Source organism: Crotalus tigris, unplaced genomic scaffold (genome assembly GCF_016545835.1).
Source record: "Crotalus tigris isolate CLP2741 ecotype Arizona unplaced genomic scaffold, ASM1654583v1 scf7180000020324.788712, whole genome shotgun sequence".
Taxonomy (NCBI): domain Eukaryota; kingdom Metazoa; phylum Chordata; class Lepidosauria; order Squamata; family Viperidae; genus Crotalus; species Crotalus tigris.
Genome location: NW_024097964.1, coordinates 109,809 through 130,381, shown reverse-complemented (window position 1 = coordinate 130,381; position 20,573 = coordinate 109,809). Strand labels below are relative to the sequence as shown.

Sequence of the window (20,573 nt, the reverse complement as noted above, 5' to 3'; positions counted from 1 at the left end):
CTGTTCTTCTGAGATCACTTGTTAGTCCAGCAAACCTACAGATTGAGAACCTGGATATTGCAACTCCTTCCTTCCCCCAGAATCAAATGGTTTTATTTAGTTTAATAAAAAGGACTAGAGTGTTCCAGTATCTCAGGGGCTGCCACAAAGAAGAGAGAGAGAGAGAGAGAGAGAGAGAGAGAGAGAGAGAGAGAGAGAGAGAGAGAGAGAGAGAGAGAGAGAGAGAGAGAGTGTGTGTGTGAATCTATTGTCCAAGGCACCTGAAAGCCAGAAGCAGCAGCAATGGACGGAAGCTAATTAAGGAGGGAATCACCCTAGAAATAAGGACAACTTTCTTGACAGTTAAAACAATCAGTGGAACTGCTTCCTTTCAGAAGTTGTGGGTTCTCCAACACTGGAGGTTTTGAAGAAGCGATTGGACAGCCACTTGTCTGGAATGATGTAGGATCTCCTGATTGAGCAGGGAGTTGGACTAGAAGACCTCTAAGGTTTTCTTCCAACTCTTGTTATTCTGGTTTCTAAATCTATAACCAGTCCATCTTATTAAACCTTAGCCTGTTTCACCCCATCCAAACTCAGCCTCCGGCCATTGGGACAGCAACACTTTGATCACATTTTTTCTTGGGGTGGAGATGATGCCCCCAGTAAGAAGGAAAGGGCCAAGTTCTGGAGCATCTTAACTCAGAGTAGAGGTTGTCAAGGCAAAGGGGCTATTATTGATATCTCAAGGCAAATCTGTGATCACATAATACTGTTGATGAGCACCTGACTACAGCAAAAGCAAGGTAATCCTGCTGTCCTCTCCAGTTCGGATTAAATCATCCTTATCTATAACGTTACAGTATTTTTCCTCTTACTGAGACCGTTCAAGGACAGCCTCAAGGTATGCATAATCTGTTAAGTTTTTATGTTTTATGATCTTACAGAGAATTCCAGCGAACGCAGTGACTTGAAACAGTGGCAGTAAAGTCAGGAGGGGGGGGGGGATCGGCCTTATTTCCGGCCAGTGGAGTTTTCTGCGGATTCAAGAATGGGGGAGAGGATTTCAAGTGAGCAGTTTGGCAAGGCCCTCAACTTAACAAACTCCCATTCGGGTCCATCGCTGGGCGCTCAGCCTGCATCGATCCCAGAGCTGCCCTTGCCAACGCTCGGCGATGGTCCGGCTCCCTACTGCTCAACTTTTCACCCAGGGTCCGAGCGGGGCTGGGTGGGAGCGAGGGCGCGCGGATACACAAGCGTTGGCCAACTTTGGATGGGAAACCAGTTGATGCCGAACCGCCGCCGCACCTGCTGGTGCCTCCCGCTGAAGCGCAAGCCATTAAAGGGCATTTCTAACGCGAGATGCTCGGCCGGTTCGAATGGCGGCGGCGGCGGCGGGCAGAAGTTTTTTGTTTCCCTTCTCCTCAGCCGCTGGCGGCCGCGGAGGCGCGGGACGGACGCGAAGGGCGAAGCCCCGCCACTGCACCAACCTGCAGGCTGGTGGAATCCGTGGGATGGGAGGGGGCGCGCGCCCCTCAGCTCCCCGTGGCCGCCGCTGCGTGCGTTCCTCCCTCCCTCCCTCCCGCCTCGGCCCCTCCCTCCTTTCTTTCCTGCCCGCCCGAGAATGTGTGTGGCCGCTCTCAGATTTCCCCTCAGCCGTTCGAGCTTCTGCCAGCAGCCAGTGCCGCAAAGAGCGGGTTGGGGCCGCTGCGTTGGCAGCGAGCTGCAGCTCGGCGGGGGCCAGAGGCTCCTGCCCCTGCTAGGGCTCCCTCCGCCTCGTCTTCCCCACCGGGCACTCGGGTGCGCCGTTTCCCTCGAGCGTGTCGGCCGTTTGCCTCCGTCGGGTGTCCCCAGTGCTTTGTCGTCGGCGCTTTGTTCCTAAACCCAGCGCCGCGCTCGCCGCCTTCCTGGCAGCTCTCCGCCCGGTGTCTTCTTTGGGTCCGCCGTGGACTTTGCCTTGTCATGTCAAGATGGAAGGCAGGAGCGAGTGGCTCGCCTCCTCGACCCGCCCCGAGGGCTTCGAGCAGATGAAGCTGAAGAGCAGACCCCGGGAACCCTCGCCCAGCCTGACCCGCGTGGGGCCCAACTTCTACAGCGCCGTCAAGCAGCAGGACTACAGTGCCAGCGTCTGGCTGAGAAGGAAAGACAAACTGGAGCATGTAAGCCCCTTTTGTTGCTCTTCTCCTGAAGGGCTTTGACTGACTGCCCTTGCCTTTTAATCCTTCTTTCGATAAGCCCGCCAGGCAGGTTAATCGACCCATTTTACAGGTGCGGAAGCTGAGCTGGAGCGGAAACGTCTTGGACGACTTGCACAATTTGGGGCTGAGTGAGAATTTTGCACCCGGGATTCATAGACGTGCTCATGAAGTCACCAGGAGTCGAGCTCGACTCCAAAGGAGACTAGCTTTACTTCGATATGGCACAAGACCAACTTGATATCAACACTACCTCTCAACATAGGTTGATATTCCCCAAGAATATCAAAAAGTGGAGTGAAAAAACATGGTATCTAGGGACAGCATTTAAATGACAATCCCATGTATACTGATTTGGGAGCAGGTCTCACATGGATTTACTTCCAAATAAACGTATATAGGATTGCATGTGATGTAATATACTTTGCCCAGTATTTTGATGTCCAAATAGGTCATTGTTCAGTCCCCCAAAAGTGCAAATAGTGTTCTGTTTTCATATTATATGCTTCATCTCCTTTTTTAAAAAAAACAATCAAAGCACTATCTGCTGCAAACTACTTTTCACATCCATGTCCCATGAAGGCATCTAATTGCAGAGGTTATGGAAACTGGAAGCTTGTAGAACACTTCTCCAATTGAATGCATCCTGCAGTGTTATGATGATTTAGAATCTAGAGGTAGCTTTTTTTGATTTGCATCCTTTATTTTTTTTATTTAGAACTTGCTGTATTCTAGACATATTTTTTTCTAGATATATTTCTTACATGACTATGTAAGGTTGTGCAAAGTAAATTTCATTGCCCTTTCAATTCCTGCAGGAATAATGTTAACTAAGGGGTTTGGGGACCAGCTGTGGTTGGCTGCAATGAATATTTAATGCTGGGTTTAAGGTACTTGGAAATATCTCTGTAGTTCAGAGGTTTTAGAGCAATGGACTGTCATGTTCTTGTGTAGTTAATGACATTAATGAGTTGTATGAATAATAGAATAGCATATTTTGATTTTGATATTAGGTTGAGTATGTACTTGTATAAAGAAAGGGAGTTTAATTCTAATGCGAAGTTTGTTGCATGTATGTTAGGAAGCAAGGAAACGGTTAAGTGTTATAATGCAGTAGGCTTGCTTAAGGGGATGCTGTACACTGCTCAAAATAAGGTGAAAGAGAGAGTCTCTGTGTTCCTTTTATGCAATATATGAACAATAAAATGCCATTAATGCAAGTTAGTTCCTTGAAAGAAATCACTGTATCAAAATATACTGACTTTTCTGTATAGCTACACTACTAGTGCCAAGTAATGTACATGAACTAGTGCCAAGTGATGTAATCTAAAATACAGGCAAAGGTGCAGTAACTGGAATGGTGAAAGCCTTGCATTCTGACAATATTGTATACCGCTATTTAATTAAGAAAGGAATCTGAAAAAAATAAGTATCAGTAAAATACAATAGGTATCCATGCCCAAATATGGGTTGTATTTCAGTAATTTATATTACAGCAGAATGATCAACAGTGGGAAGTGAAACTTTTGAAATGTCCTCAGCAGCCTTATAGTAATTTGTATATATCTTGATTCAACAAGGATTAGTGGATTGATATAGTGGATTAAAGCAAAATTACTGACTTTGCTTTAAATTTGGACAATACATCAATTACTTTTTGTTGTGCATCAATGTTTTAACTAAATGCAGTATATTTACTAACCCAAACAATAAAAAGAACTAGGTACTATAATTGTGTTTGGTTTAAAACACATATATATGTCTTGAGCCTTGGCAAGATGATTATTTATTGAAATAAATTGAATATAATACACATAAACTGGGATATTCATGTGACTGGATTTTTTTAATTAAGAGTGTAATTCTGTCTGCATAATGGTCATGGCCATCTGAATTCGGTGATAACTCCATTTGTTTATTTGTGGAGCATATTCTACATATATGTATTTCTGAAATGGGAAAAAATGGATAAGCATAAATCTAGAGGATTTGGATAGTCTCTCATAAAGAATGTACAAACCCTCCTGTAGGTTGTTTCACAACGTCCATATGTTTTGGCGTTTATAACTGATGCTTTTGTAACTGACAATCTGCTATCAGGCATAGGCAATTTGATATATTCCAAATATTTTGGACTGCAAATTCCACAAACTCTTGCCATTTGCCAGAGTGGCTGTGTGATTAAGAACTGAAATAAAGAAAAAGAATTGAAATGTATCTACTTCTACTTTATAGCAACTTTTTATTTTATTTATATTTAAAACATTTTAAATATTCCAATGTTTAAACATTTTAAAACAGTGTAAAATGTAAAAAAATAATCTGAACCAATACACATGCACAATGAATATGCAACCTAGTAATACATACATTGTAATATAATGCATTTTTTAGAAGTTCATGTGAAATGTAGTAATTGATGGCAGTAGGAATGGTGGCGCAGCATTTATTGTTGAGTTTAGATTGGGCAGTCTGATTTGGAATTAAAGCCATCTCTATATATGAGTTATCTACCTTCCTTCTGTTGGAGGAATACAGGAACCAAACCCAGCACACTTCATCAGCTTTTGTACTCATTAAACAGTGATAGCAGAAAAACAAGATTAGATTAATAGAATAGCATTGATAGGAGGGGCAACATTGTTTGTAACATCAGCATTGATATCTATTCCTTGACTTACTTAGTGTTTCTTAAACAAATATCCTTGGAACAAAATACACCCTATGTGAAATATTACAGTCTGATTTCCCTCCTTTTCCTGTGTGCTTAGAGGAGAGGAAAAATCCTGGAGAGGATTCTGGCCAAATTATTCTTCAGTTTTAGCAACCGTCTGCAAGCCATTCACTTAGATAATGCTAGCCATGGAACATGCTGAATTTGAAGGACTTAATTTAAAAAAAAAAAAAACCACAATAGCAATCATTTTAATATAACTGCATTTTCCATTGAGCATCAGTTTTTCCTTATGGATATTAACAAGCCAGAGACATGCCCAGGATGGGAGTCATGCAGCATATAAATTTAATATATAAAATAAATAAATCTAATCGTTTCCTCAAAAGGATGAAAGAAACATTATGCCATCTTGGTACATGTTCCATCCCTTTCGTATGTGCATGTGACATCACAATGTAGGTACAAAGAGTGCATCTTATATCACAATGGCACAATAATGCTTTCATCATTTGCTGTACTGGTAATTGCCTCCATAAATATCTGTGACTATAGAAATAAAGACAGCCTAAGCTTGTGCCATCATTGTATATGATTATTTTTCCCCCACAATTCTTACAATGGAGAAGAAGCAAAAAAAAAAATACTATAATATAGTTTCTGTGCCATAAAACTAGCATCCTCTTTTTTTCAGTTCTTGGGTTATAGCAGTGTTTTTAAACTGGACAACATCCAGATGGTATGGGAATTGAGGAGCTTTTGATGCTTTCTGCACTTGCTTGTTTTCTTGCAGATGTTTCATTACCCAAACTAGGTAACATCATCAATGCTAGTCTAGAGTAATTTGGGTAATGAAACGTCTGCAAGAAAACAAGCAAGCTGAGAGAGCACCAAGGGTCCCTCATGTCAACTTTGAGCTACAAATATTCTCCTTTACTGATATTCCCCAGAATTCCCCAGCTAACACAGGTATAGTTAGGAATTCTGGGTGTTGGAAATCCATAAATCTGGAAGTTGCCCAAGATGCAAAACGCTGAGTTTGGATAAGATGAAGCAGAAAATGAATGTAACAAATTCTAAGCTAACTTGTCTTTCTCCATGCTCCATTACTCTGGGACTTCTCAATTTTTTTGTGTCCCTTTCCGTGTCACTGTGATTAGGGTTGGTATTAATAATTAAAATATAATCAAAATATCAATTAAAACAGTGAGAAGCCCTTAAGACTTTACAAATTAACCATTTTATTGAAAGTAAAACAATCAAATTTAAAGTTATATTTTAATGAGAAGTAAGAGCTTTTAACCCTGGATTTGCAGCTTGTACACAGAGCAGTGTTCTTGTAGATACAGAGTTATCATATTTTCAAGTTAAAACATGTTTTAATGGGTTTTTTAAAAATAGTTCTGATATTAGTCATTTTTGAGACAAAAGAAAAATAGTGACAACTTTGAATCAGATATTTATTTTTTGAATAGATGGGGAATCTTATGCTTTATTCATCCTTCCCTTGGGTACAGTTATTTTACTCCCCCAAATCAGCAAAAGAGTGCTATAAAAAGAGAAGATTCCTGTAATGGGTCTGCTGTGTGCAACAGAGATAACATTGTCTCTTGCTTTAAATCAGGTCTCTTAGAATTTATCTGTAGGTTTTTTCCTAACCACGGCAGGAAGATGCCCCATAGTTTTATAGGTAATGTATTTAAGATATTGCCTTCATCTAATCTCCAGCTCCTACTGTACTCTTTTTCCTCCCTTGTAATTCCCCCTCTGGATAAGTATCAAATCAGATAGTCAGAGCATTGTATAGCAGCTATATGCCATCAAGACATGATTATTTTATCTTGTAAATATATACAATGTGTTTGACAACAATAGCAGCAACTACAAAAAGAAGAATAACATTTCGGCTTCATATAAGACTTGGGAAACTGCTGTTCAGAGAAGCATAAGCTTTCCCTGATTTAACAAGCTTACTCTGTAAGAAAAAAAAATCTCTCACATAAATTTCCCAAGAATTTATTGAAGCTCAGATTGTTAATTATGTTACTGGAGGCAGTAGAAGCAATGTAAAGTGGTGAGGATGCAATCTTTATATAGATAATTATGTAAATTAGAATAGCTTCTGATTGGATATATAGCAAAGTAATTAAATATAATTGATTGGATATAGGAGTAGCTTAAGTATCAGTGAGATCAGATATGGAGTGGATTCTATGAGGTAACAGAGTGGAATTACAAAAAATATAGTGTACTGAAAGAATATAGAGGACATTCCATGAGTTGTCGTCTAATCAGTTTATGCTAAATTGGCCTTGGTTCCCAGAGCCTATGCTTGTCTTTTAACATTATCTCCTCATTTTATCAACATTCCTTGGCATAGCTGATCTGACAGAGCTGTTTCTCAAATCTCTAGGAAGTTAATTAAGGGAAGGGGATGTTTTGCTTAGTTTTACTCAGGGCTTTTTTTTTCATAGAACACCCAGAATAGAGTTCCGGTACCTTTTTTGGATGGAACCTTGTAGGGTTGGCAAGGCGGGTTGTATGACGTGTGTGAGTTCCGGCACCTTTTTTTTTTTTTTTTTTAGAATAAAAGCACTGGTTTTAGTTATCTAAATCAGTGCCATGTTTTCTTCTACGACTCCACAGGACTTACCAAGAAGATGTATTTTGCAATTCCCCATTCATTTTCCTGCATCAATCTTGCATGTTAAAACTGTGAGAAATGCTGAGATATATTGTTTTATTCTATAGCACAGTACTAGTTTTAGGATTTCATGGGTACAGAGTTGGAGTCCTGCAGTATATCTGAGGAGCAATTATTATGGTTCCCTGAGTTCATAGATATTTGCAAATTTATTTATATATAGCTTTAAACATTGATATACTTTATGCTTCAATGTCTTACAATTTCACATTTTAACTATCACAAAGAATACTTTTAAGGTAAATGAGCTGAAAAAAGAAGTGAGAAATACTGTGTTATTCTTAGGTTATTGGGAAGATGTGCTGAGTTGATACGCTTTAGCTCAGGGATAGGCAACCTTGGCTCTTTTATGACTCATGGACTTCAACTCCCAGAATTCCTGAGCCAGCACAGCTGGCTCAGGAATTCTGGGAGTTGAGGTCCATAAGTCATAAAAGAGCCAAGGTTGCCTACCCCTGCTTTAACTTAACCAGTATATACTGCTGAATATATATTGATCTTCCAATTTTGTAACAAATACATACAAGGTTATGATATATTTGAAAACTATATCTATGTCTATGCACACAAAGGTATTATGGAATTATTTGCAGTTATTGAATTCCTCTTCTGTCCTGATCAAATATTCAAGAAATACTTGATGTTTAACCATTAGGCAATAATCCATGAAATAAATTTTTGTAACTTTTTCATACTAACCTACAGTACTTATGATAACAATTATAAGATTAAAATATACAATATTAATGGTCCAGGAACTACATCCCCTATTGTATGAACATACTACAGCTCATATAATAGGACTCTTCCCATTCCTTATTTTTTTGCATTCTAAATCCCACATGTGCCCTGTAAGGACTTGGATGACTGCTGTTCCCAAATTATTCATCTGGTTTTTATTTTATTTATCGCATTTTTAATGATGCTGAGTTGTGGTATACAACAAAGACAACCAACAGAGAGAAAATAAAATGAAACCATACTTCATTTAAATGACTCAAATGTGCAAAGTAATGACTGAATATCTGTATCTAAAGCTGAAAGCTGCCTGTTTACTATTTGTTACGATCAAACTGCCAAATAAGTTATGAATATTTTAATGGTTTTGAGGAAGAATTCAACATTGAAGAGACTCAAGAAGCAAAATGAGATAAAGGAAAAGGCAAAATGAGATAATATGGACCAAGGTGGAAAACTTTTTTTTTTCTAATGACATGGGGAACATGAGAGTGAGTTTAATTTAGATCAAGCTGCATGGAATATGATAGATGTGAGGGATGAGTAGAAATTGTAAGGAATATTGGGGTTCTCTGGATGAGGGGCTGAGTAATGGCAATGATAGCAAAGTGGTGGGGAAGAGGAGAGAAACTATTAACCAGAGTTGGACTGACTTGAATCATTTAGTCACTCAGTCAGTCAGTAGTAAGTAAGTAAGAATTCTGTATGTGTGCATATCTGAATACCTCTAGGATAATTGTCTCTGCCCATTTGATAAGCTTTTTCAGTTTGATCGTGAAAAAGGTTTCAAGAAATAATGAGCACAGAAACATACCAGAACGTCTAGTGCAACTACTTGCTACCTGCAAAAACATAGCCTCATTTCTGATTGCTTACTGTACTTAGTTGCCTTCTTATTTGCAAATATAGTGAGATTTATTTAGGTAATAAATTTAGGTAATTAGGACAAGCAGATTTTTTTTCACCTGGAAAGAGAAATAATATGCTGCATCCAGTTTTGGTCACCACGATGTAAAAAAGATGCTAAGACTCTAGAAAGAGTACAGAGAAGAGCAACAAAGATGATTAGGGGACTGGAGGCTAAAACATATAAGGAACGGTTGCGAGAATTGGGTATGTCTAGTTTAACGAAGAGAAGGACAAGGGGGGACATGATAGCAGTATTCCAATATCTCAGGGGCTGCCATAAAGAAGAGGGAATTAAGCTATTTTCCAAAGCACCTGAAGGCAGGACAAGAAGCAACGGGTGGAAACTAATCAAGGAGAGAAGCAACCTAGAACTAAGGAGAAACTTCCTGACGGTTAGAACAATTAATCAGTGGAACAGCTTGCCTCCAGAAGCAGTAAATGCTCCAACACTGGAAGTTTTTAAGAAGAGACTGGACAGCCATTTGTCCGAAATGGTGTAGGGTTTCCTGCCTGAGCAGGGGGTTGGACTCGATGACCTCCAAAGTCCCTTCCCACTTTATTATTATTATTATTATTATTATTATTATTATTATTATTATTATTATTATTATTTTCAAGAAGTTTGAAGATGAGACAAGGGATTGAATGTCCTAGATCTGATTCCAAATAATAGGGAAATGCTGGTGGAAAAGATAAAAGCCTTGGAAACTTTGGAAGTTTGCCATGTCATCTTGGGAAATAAGAGATTACAGACAGAGAATTTTTAGCAAGAATATATGTGCACGCTGGATGCAGAAGAACCAGTTTTAACAAGGATTACTAAGTACTAAGGATTCCATAGGCAGAAAGCTTCCAGAGCAAAAAAATGCAGGAGAGTTGGAAACTTGTAAAATATAAGCTACAGAGAGTTGCGTGCCATTCCAATAAGAACAAAATAGGTGTTGCTTAGCAAACCTTTGTAGGTAAGGAGGATCTTTCAGCTAAACCGAAGAGCCTTCTCTGCCATTGCACCTGCCCTCTGGAACATCTTACCTCCTGAAGTGAGATCAGCTCCAACCCTCTTGATCTTCCATAAGAGCTTAAAGACCTGGCTCTACCAGTTGGCTTGGGGCACTAAAGGAGGGGCTTCATGTTGGGGGTGGTTAATTAATTAACAACAGATCCCATCCTCTTCCCTGCCTCATCATATACCCCCATCTTTTTAGCTAGGTTGATTTTACAGTATTGTATTTATATTATTTACAGTTTTATCTTTTAATATTGCAAGCTGCCCAGAGTTACCATGTGGCAAGATGAGTTGCTAATAAATTTTAGAAATAAAATAAAATAAAGCTAACATACATAGAAAAGGGAGGTTGAATTTATTTATCTTACTTCAGCAGCTCACAACCTAAACACAACATAACAAATACATAGTTGGCATAGGAAACATTAAACAAGATGGTAAATCCGGCCAGCAACAAGAAAAGACATATTACATACCAAGCAAGTGGTTGCGACCACATTTGCCCAGAGCTAGTTTTTGAGACCCTCTAGAATGTCACAGAGTCTCTTGTATTCCAAAGGGAAGCCTATTCCAGAGGGCAAGTGCTATGGCAGAAAAGGCATGGTTCTGGGGTGCTGATAATTGGCACTGATTAAAAGAAGGTCTGTATAGGTTGAAACAAGCACTGTGAATCACACTTGGAAGCTAACTGACAACTATGGTAGCTTTTGCAGTAAAGTAGTCACATAGGCACATCAAGATGTGCCTATCATTGTCCATGTTGCTGCATTCTGGACCAATTGAAGCTTCCAAGTGGTCTTTATGAGCAGTTCCATGTAGAGCATGTTGCAATAATCAAGACTAGGGCATGAGTGCCTGTCTGAAAGATCTTCCAATTTAGGAAAGACTGCAACTGGTGAACCAGATGAAGTTGTGCAAAGACCAATAGATTTTCCCCTATTCTTGAAGCTGGGGGTTAGAGATGGAGTATTTTCAGATTTAGATGGTTCTAACATCTATTGCAATGTGGTCTTTTTAGGATTCCTCCCCACCCTGATGTTAAGAATACTGTAATAATAGATTCCATCACTGTACGGATGAGTAGATTTGATGATTTTAAGGGTCTTTCCAACATATTCTGTGACATGGCTTAGCACAGATCGGTGTGCAACTCCTCAGGCTGTCTCCAGGTTGTAATTGTTGATAGGCAAGAAAAAAAATCATTTTCTTTCCTTTATATGAATCTTTACGTTAAATGTAAACAAATAAGTTGTCTCTGAAGGAGGAATCTGTGAAAAACCAAAGCAAAAACTCAGTGGTTCAAATGTGAATCACGCCTGCATAACTTGTGAGTTACCAGAGTGAATATAATGAAGCAGTCATTTTCTGCATGCTAGATTGTGGTGCAGGATGCATATAGATTTCATAAAATGCCTTTCCATTTGTATTACCAGTATATGAAATAGATGTTCTTAATGTTCATGTATACTAAGAAAAATATAAGAAATTTATAAACAAGTGATTTCCATCCTTCATCACAAGAAGTATAAGCTATTTTGTAACTTTTTACCTCTTTTTAATTTGCAACAAATGATTTCTTCACTCTATGTCCCAAGAGTATAAAGCATTGTCACATCAGTCTTGATATCAGCAAAAGTCCATTAAGGTTTGCCAGAAATAACAAAGTTGATCAAATAAACCAAATTTGTATTCCTTCCTTTTACTTCTAACAATCTTAATCTTTACTCCATTTAATTAATGTCAAATAATTTTCATTTTTTTTTATTCCTTCTCACAGGATTCATCCAAGCTTTAACAAATCTTTTTTATAAATTCAGTATGAAAGAACTATCCACATCATTTTCTTGGTTTATTGTAATTCCCTTTTGATTTTTCTTTTGTATGTCCAATGAAACCTTCATTCTTCTCCATGGTTGTGACTTTTCATAGAAGTTTCTCCAGTCTGCCATTTCTTCCTCCAAAAGCTGGTAGCTTATTATCCTAATGGATATAAGATCAGAATCCTTATCAAATTATTGGCACAAAAATATTAAAGCATATAAAGAGTGCTTCTGCTTTTATTTCATTTTTATTCCACTTCAACACAGACTCCTGTACAAAACATTATAAACAGGTAAAGCAGTATATGATATGAGCAATAAATTTGTGTCACGTTGCCTTGCAAAGGTTATGCATCCATGCTTTATCATAATTTTGTAATTAGCAGAGTACAGTTTGTTTATTCTAAGAGATTTATATAGCTGATTTACAGACAGTAGAGATTATTATAGTTGATCTAATAGTCCCATGATAATTAATAGCTGATACACAAATGCCATCTTAATATAGTCACAATTCTTTTATTATATCTTCAAATTGTATTTTGTGGTAAAATTAAAAGAAAAGCATCCCTTAATAAAGTAACAAGATCACTAGTGAAGGAAGACAAGGTGCTCACTGATAGCATTTTGTGTCATCTCAGTTTACCCAGTAGAAAATGAAGAATAACTATAAAAACAAACATTACAGCAACAACTTCACTCATCTAAAAGTTTTAGCATCAATCACAATATGGTCAACTGATTTCTTTAGTTAAATTTATGAAAAGCAATAGTCAGCACAAGATGACAACAACACTGCATGTTGGTATTTCCTTAGCTGAAATATATTTTAGGCATGGTTTATTAAATGTGCTCTACCCAACCGGCTTCTTTTGTAACTCAGCCTAGAATTAGCAGAGAAGGATGCTATATAAATCTATTCAAATAAATAAGCAGAAAGTGTTTGTATGAATTGTGTGAGTGAAACAATCTCTTTGCAAGGACAATACATGCTAAAGGAAAGAGCAGTGGAGTGGAAAATGAGACCTACTGCCTGGATTTATATATTCCAATCATCTATGATCTATATGCCATAGTGGCTGGGCTTCCACAGTATTTCTAGCCAAAATGATGTCTGAATTCAAAGCATGGTATGTCAATGGCAGACGAAAACCAGGAAATTCAAACACATTGGATGATCTTGAGCAGGGGGCTGGACTAGAAGAGCTCCAAGGTCCCTTCCAGCTCCATTCCAGCTCTATTCTATTCTATTCTATTCTATTCTATTCTATTCTGTCTTGTACTAGAAATTAATGCTTGCTTCCTTTTTGCTACAAGGGACAGAAAAATAGAACTAAAAGACAAATACAAGGAAATTGAAACCAAATATAAAACAAAAATATGAAAAACAAGAAACCTGTCTGAAAAGATTTTCTTTAACAAATTTAAGAGAAGTTCAGAGGGAGTAAATCCCCAAATTAGAAACTTTTGATGAATTAATCTCACTGTAAGATAATAGAAAATGTATTTAAAACCAAAGCGATCGATTTATCATTATAAAATTTATAGCTCAACAGTTTCAAGAGTTCTTACAAATTAACAATATTTGTCTTAGTCATCTTTATCACCTTTGTGTAGAAATAAATGGTAAACTTAGATTCTTTTCAACAGAAAAAGTTATGTTGGACTTTCAAAAGCTGTTAAAGCATCAGGTCTAACATGAGAAGTCAAGATATTTGGATTGAAGATGCTGCCATTCTGCAAATTTAAACTATCCAAATTCATCTTGGAGGAAAATTATCTTCTCTAACTTATTCCACATAAAATATGCAAGGTAGGACATTAAATTTTTCTCTGATTTATCCTCACAACACATGTGAGGATAAAATTAGAGGAAGATATGCCATTCCTTGGAGGAAGGATAATATATAAGTGCAGTAAAATAAAATTAGTAAGAATGTAAACAGGAGTTGATTCTAAAGTATTTTGTGTTTGATATCAATGACAGAAAAACAGAATAACAGAATAACAGAGTTGGAAGGGGCCTTGGAGGTCTTCTAGTCCAGTCCCCTGTTCAGGCAGAAAACCCTATATCATTTTAGACAAATGGTTGTCCAATTTTTCTTAAAAACTTCCAGTGTTGGAGCACCCACAACCTCTGGAGGCAAGTTGTTTCACTGAGTAATTGTTCTGTCAAGAAATTTCTCCTTCGTTCTAGGATGGTTCTCTCCTTGATTAGTTTCCATCTGTTAGGCTGGAAAGTAGAATAGGCAGAGTCACATGGGATCTTCCCAAAGTCTAGGCCATTCTCTTTTGTTTCCATCCCATTGTATGGATCCTTGTCTCAAATGCAATGTAGTCTGTGGATCTTCACATTGCTTCTACTGCTGCAGGCTGGATCGCAGGACTGTGGGAAAAAGGAATGATGTGGAAGGGAACAAGCATCTCTAGACAGAATGAAAAGGAATGGATATATGCAGACAAGCACTATGCAGAGGTAAACAGGAGAAAAGGAGCTATTTCTATGGTTTTCAGAGCACTAGACTATTTGGCAGCTTTCAGCAAAATTGCAGGAAGACAGTAAAAGCAATGGGACTACTTTTGCAGGCATGGAGTTTTTGCTTTGTGGTGGACCTCATGGAGCATCACCTGCATCTTTAATAAATCACTAGAGATGTGCTATGTTCCTTTTTACTTCAAATGCCCCCTTGCAATTTGCCTACTGAGTAAATAGATCAGAAGATGATGCTGTTAATATGGCTCTGCGCTTCATCCTACAATATCTTGAATCTCCAAAGACCTGTGCAAGGATCCTTTTTGTAGATTTCAGCTTGACATTCAATATAGTCATTCCAGATATTCTTCTCACTAAGCTAAATCAGCTATCCGTGCTTGACCAACATCTGTAAGTGGATTATAAGCTTTTTAACAGACAGGAAGCAGCAAGTGAAGCTAGGCAAAATCACATCAGATATTGTACCTGTACAATTAGCACAGAGCTCCCCCAGGGCTATGTGCTCTCTCCACTTCTCTTCTCTCTCTCTCTCTCTATATATATATATACCAATGACTGCATCTCAAAGGATCCCTCAGTTGAAGTGGTGAGGTTTGCAGATGATACAACAGTGATTGGTCTCACTGGAGACAGTGATGAATCTGCATACAGATGGGAGGTTGAACAACTAGCCTTGTGTTGTGGCTAAACTAAACACACTCAAAACTGTAGAAATGACAACTGATTTTAGGAGAAACCCTACTATTCTACCACCTCTTACAATACTAGACAACACAGTATCAACAGTAGAGACCTTCAAGTTTCTAGGTTCTATAATATCTCAAGATTTAAAATGAACACCTAACATCAAAAGTGTCATCAAAAAAGCACAACAAAGAATGTTCTTCCTGTGCCAACTCAGAAAGCTCAGACTGCCCAAGGAGCTGCTGATACAGTTCTACAGAGTAATTATTGACTCTGTCTTTGGCACCATCATAACTGTCTGGTTTGGCACTGCAACCAAACAAGACAGATACAGACTTCAACTAATAGTTAGGACTGCAGAAAAAAACAATTGCTACCAGCCTTTCTTCCATTGAGGATCTGTATCCTGCAGGAGCAAGAAAGAGGGCTATGAAAATATCTACAGACCCCTCACCTCCTGGACATAAATTATTTCAACTTCTTCCCTCAAGACAACACTATAGGGCATTGCACAGCAAAACAACTAGACATAAGGACAGTTTCCCCCCCCCCCATGCCCTCACTCTGCTTAACCACTAATTCCTACAACACTGTCAAACTATTTAGTAAATCTGTATTACTATTATTCTCCTCATCTTTACTATTAAGTAAGCTTATCTTCTTATGATTATGACTTCATTGCTTGTATCTTATTTTTAGTATCCTAGTATGATTTATGTTGTTTGCTTAGCTAGTATTCTATGACTATCACTAAGGGTTGCATCTTATGATTTATGATGAATGTATTTTTATGTTGTTCATGGTCATGATATATCACTATTACTTGTATGTACACATAAAGTTTATGCACCAGAGACAAATTCCTTGTGTCCAACTACACTTGGCCAATAAAGAATTCTAATATCTAATTATAATTATAATATCTAATATATGGATTCAGGCTGATAGAGGAAGTTCTGGTGCTATTGCTTAATGGAGAAATGTAGATTCAGCATATATGAGGTTCAATTCCAAGAAGAAGATCCAGGGAGGCAGAACATACAGAAACCAAATTAAGTGACAATCAAAATAGAAACAATTTCCCCAAAAATCTATTACCAAAGAAAGGATATCCTTTAAAATTCTCATTATTCTTTAAATCTCTGGGTGCTTAAATGGATGCATTATGTGTAGAGATACTTCTAAAGTTGGCTAGAATTATACCCAGTATATCTGACACAAATCCTAGCGAAATCTATATGTTTGCTAGGAATTGACATAAATTTAATGGCACAAAGTCATCAATTTGATGTAATGAGAATGAACAAACTCAGCAAATGTTTTAGCTAACTTAATAAATCTTATTTGAAAAACAGATACATTGAACTATGTTCAATATAACACTGAAAGTTTTTAAGAAGAGACTGGACAACCATTTGTCTGAAATAGTATAGGCTTTCCTGCCTGAGCAGGGGGTTAGACTAGAAGACCTCAAAGGTCCCTTCCAACTCTATTACTATTATTATTGTTATTGTTGTTGTTGTTATTGTTAATATTAAGTTTTCCAAGTCTAATTTGCCGTTATATCACTTTCAGAAAAATGGTTCCTCATGCTGACATGGTAAATACATTTCACTGATAATTTCATTTCATTATTAATTTCATTAAAATGTCATGGTACATATTTACTATACACTTCATTTTCTCTCCTGCATTGGTTTAACTTCTTGGTGAAGTAGATGGAGAAAGAAAGGGTCATCTTTAATATGCTAAAACAATAAACAAAAACATATGCATGGTTCAGAGATTGCATAATTCCTTGATCTTCATTTATTTATGCATTCAATTTCTGTAGCCACCCATCTCAAACAAGTGACCCATGGCAGTGAACAATCATAAAACAACTAAAAATAGTTACAACATAGTACAGAATTAAATACATATGACAGCCAAGAAACAAACATCATTATAGATGTCAATACAGCCAGGAAACTGGGCCCTTCACATCCTTGGCAGAAAGCCTTGTGAAAGGCCAGTGGGGTTGAGGTCATGCTCAACTCTGAAAGAAGAATGTTTCAGAAAGCAGAGCTATGGCAGATAAGACTAGTCCTTGCTTGCGGACATTCCTTGTCTGATAGAATCCATAGCATCCCCAGCCAGGCAGACCAAATTGATCAGTAGAAACCACTGGGAGAAGATTTTAATTGGAAATGAGCACCTCCTCCAGTACTACTTAAATTACTACAAAAATAAATAGCAGATGTACTTGTTTTTTTTTTCTTGTGATGAATCAATTGTGTAAGTAAAGGGAAAAAAATGTGTTGCTTCATAGGTTTATTTTATTTATTTATGTTTGCAAATATATATCTCACATTGCATACACACATAAATAGCTGCATATACTATTAAGCTGATGGTTCTGCATATCAATTAGCTACATCATAAGCAGCCAATACTTTATATAGGAGTATCCAACAATATTCTATAAATGGAAAAGTCAATCCTTCAGTATAACATGCTATTCCTGTAGTTTTCTGGCCTATATATATACAGGTTAATTTTCACAACAGTATGTGTGAAGCAAGGCGATCAGAATGTGGTATATATTTTGAAACCATATTATACATGACTAAACTTTATATGTCAATATATATCACACAAATGTGTAAATGATAAATTTAGCTGCTGCTCCCATCCCCTAATTCCAAATTAGACAGCAGCACTGGGGAAGAATATTTTAATGGTACTTTTTTCTATAACAGATGGCCCTTCCCAAACAGCCAGTTATTCCTGCCATGAGGTATTTAAATACTCCATAGGAAATAGTTTAGTTCCAGAGGAGGTAATTAATATATATTATCAATACACAGTTTAGACCTGGAAAAGTATGACGAATTGTGACATTTGTTTTCTAAAACGTTGAGAAAAATCACTTTAAAGATTTCCCAATGGAACATTAATTTGATGATATATAAAAGAGCAGGAAAAGCTATCAGCAATAGAAGTGTACTGCTCAAGTTGTAGCTTTGACTCTATTAAGTATTCATGACTTTTATAAAAATCTATTGTGAGTGGATGCAGAACTTAGTGATTTTTCTGGATTTGTGTGTCTGTATCTGTGTGTATGTATGTGAAAGCCATCATAATTATTCTCCTTCAGGATACTGCATGTGAGTTATCAGATTCAAATCAGCCAAAGTGGGGAGATCAGGGATAAGGAAACAAACAATCAGAATTGCTTAAGACTGCTTTCAGTAACATGCTTTTTATTAAAATTGTGTTGACTAAGTTGTCTGCTTATCTTTAACTTTCTGTTGCATGGGCAAAAAGATGTGTGTGTATTTCATAATAGCAAGCACACAATTTTACAACCTTCAGTTGTAAAATCTGGAATGGGAGTTGAAGCACATAGTGAGGTCTTTGCAGAGCTGAGTTTTTTGTTTTTATTTTTGAGTGAAAATATTATTGTGGGAGTTTCCAGCCAATTAACTAACTCAGTTTTCATCAGTTTCAGCTTCTGTGGTCTTAGATCTTTCTGATTAATTGTTCCATATAATTCAAGATTCACTAGTAAGCTATAATTATACTGTAGTCTTTCTAGAGTTGCTTAAAGCAGCAAAGGACTTCATGCTGAGTGTTAAAACGATCAGACTGCTCACATCACAGTTATTTGGGTCAACATTTTATTATCATCTATCATCTGTAACTCCCTGACATCAGACATCCAATTAAGTCAGTGATACTTGTAAAGTCAATGATCTCATGTACCTGACATTTCTGCTATTGTGAAATAGATGGTATATTAAAGAGGAAAAAGAATATAAATTTCTAATTGCCTCTTAATTGCTTGACACTTTCAAAATTTTATTCCCTAACTGATTTGTATTTCCTTTGACTGTTCTGTGCATTCCCACAATACAATATCTTAAGTAGTGACTCTAATTTTAGTGTGGGCTTTTCCATATTTCACTCCTAGCCAGCCAGCAGAGATTTTTTTCCACTGTTTCAGCAGCCACCATTTTTTTGTTGTGGGGAAAAGCAATGCACTACAAGATGAAGGAAAACAAGGAGTGAATCTGATTGGAATGAATTAGATCCCCCTTTTAAGATTTACCTCATGGTGGTAAAAGCAGCAAAATGTCAAATGTTTCTGCTCTTATTGTGTGCATAAGTAGCCACCTGGTGTACATTTAACAGTGACTTTCTGGAGGAGGATCTCTAGGATTGGTAGGAGAAGTGTTCTAAGTATTTGTCAGATGAAGTGAATCAGATTTGTTTCAAACTGATCTTTGAGCTTGAGGTAGAGCCTGTAGAGTTTTGGTGTGGTTATCTGGGAGGATTGAATTCTTATGAACTGGACAGAGTCCTTAGAACATTTAACTTGGCTACCTGCGTATTGAACCTATCTCCTTCCTAACTAGTTAAGGCTTCCTGGCTATTGGATCCTGGCAGTGGGGAATTCATCCTCAATAGGAGTGACCTCACTGCTGCTTAAAGAGGCAGTGGTTTATCCCCTCTTTAGGAAGCCGTTGCTGGATCCACTTGAATAACTGATCCCATCTCCAATCTTCTCTTTTTAGGGAATGTTGTTGAGAAAGAGGTCTTGTGGCAGCTTTAGAGAATTCAAAGATTATCTGGATCCTTTTCTGTTGGTTTGCAGAACTGGGCAGGGGACTGAGACAGCATTGTTTGCCTCTATGGTTCACTCCTGGTGGGGGAGGGATTGGAGGGGGGCATCCATCCTGTCTCTTCTTGATCTCTTAACAAGTTTCAATACCATCCATCACAGTGTCTTTCTAGACCAGATCCAGGGTTTGGGATTGGGAGATACAGATTTGTGCTGTACTTTTCCTCAAAACCAATTCCACTTGGTGGAAGTTTCAAGACCATACCAAATTCAGTTATTTCTCTTGATCAGAGTTTACTTGTCACAGAAAATAATAGAAGTAGCAATAATAATAAACAATTATCATAAGTGTCATGCTAAATGTACAAGCAATCCTCAAAGAAAAGTTCAAGTAAGAAATATGGTGATAAATATCAGGTTCCTTAGTAGATTTGCACTTAGTAGATTTCTACAAAGGAATATTCTTAATCTCTAAGGCTGTGCTAAGAGTATCCCAAAGGTACTTTTGCAAAAGGCAACTGACTGGACTTTCTTGGTTTTTTCCCTTGAAAACTGAAGAAGCTTCTTGAATGAGAAGTGAAATGTTTTCAAGATAAAAAAAAAACAACCAAAGTCCTTTGAGACAACCATGAACTGGATAATTGAGAATCTCCATAGACATTATGTTAAAAGTAATTATAGCATGCAATACATTAATTAATTCTAGAGATGAATAAATATTTAATTTTAAATTTTTTAATACAAAATTAGTTCTTGAAAAGTTG

General features: G+C 37.4%; 1 protein-coding gene across 5 annotated transcripts in view; it reads left to right on the top strand.

Moving 5' to 3' along the window:
* Nucleotides 1-318: 318 nt before the first annotated feature.
* The window catches only part of PLD5 (phospholipase D family member 5), a 105,268-nt gene continuing 85,013 nt past the window's right edge, over nt 319-20,573 (top strand). For 2 of the 5 annotated variants that reach the window (XM_039366436.1, XM_039366435.1), the window contains exon 1: nt 1,602-2,138. In XM_039366436.1, coding sequence (XP_039222370.1) covers nt 1,950-2,138 — 189 coding nt within the window. In that variant the 5' untranslated portion in view covers nt 1,602-1,949. Of the gene's footprint in view, nt 884-1,601; nt 2,139-20,573 lie in introns of those variants that run through there. The other 3 variants (XM_039366441.1, XM_039366440.1, XM_039366439.1) reach the window with 3 other exon arrangements.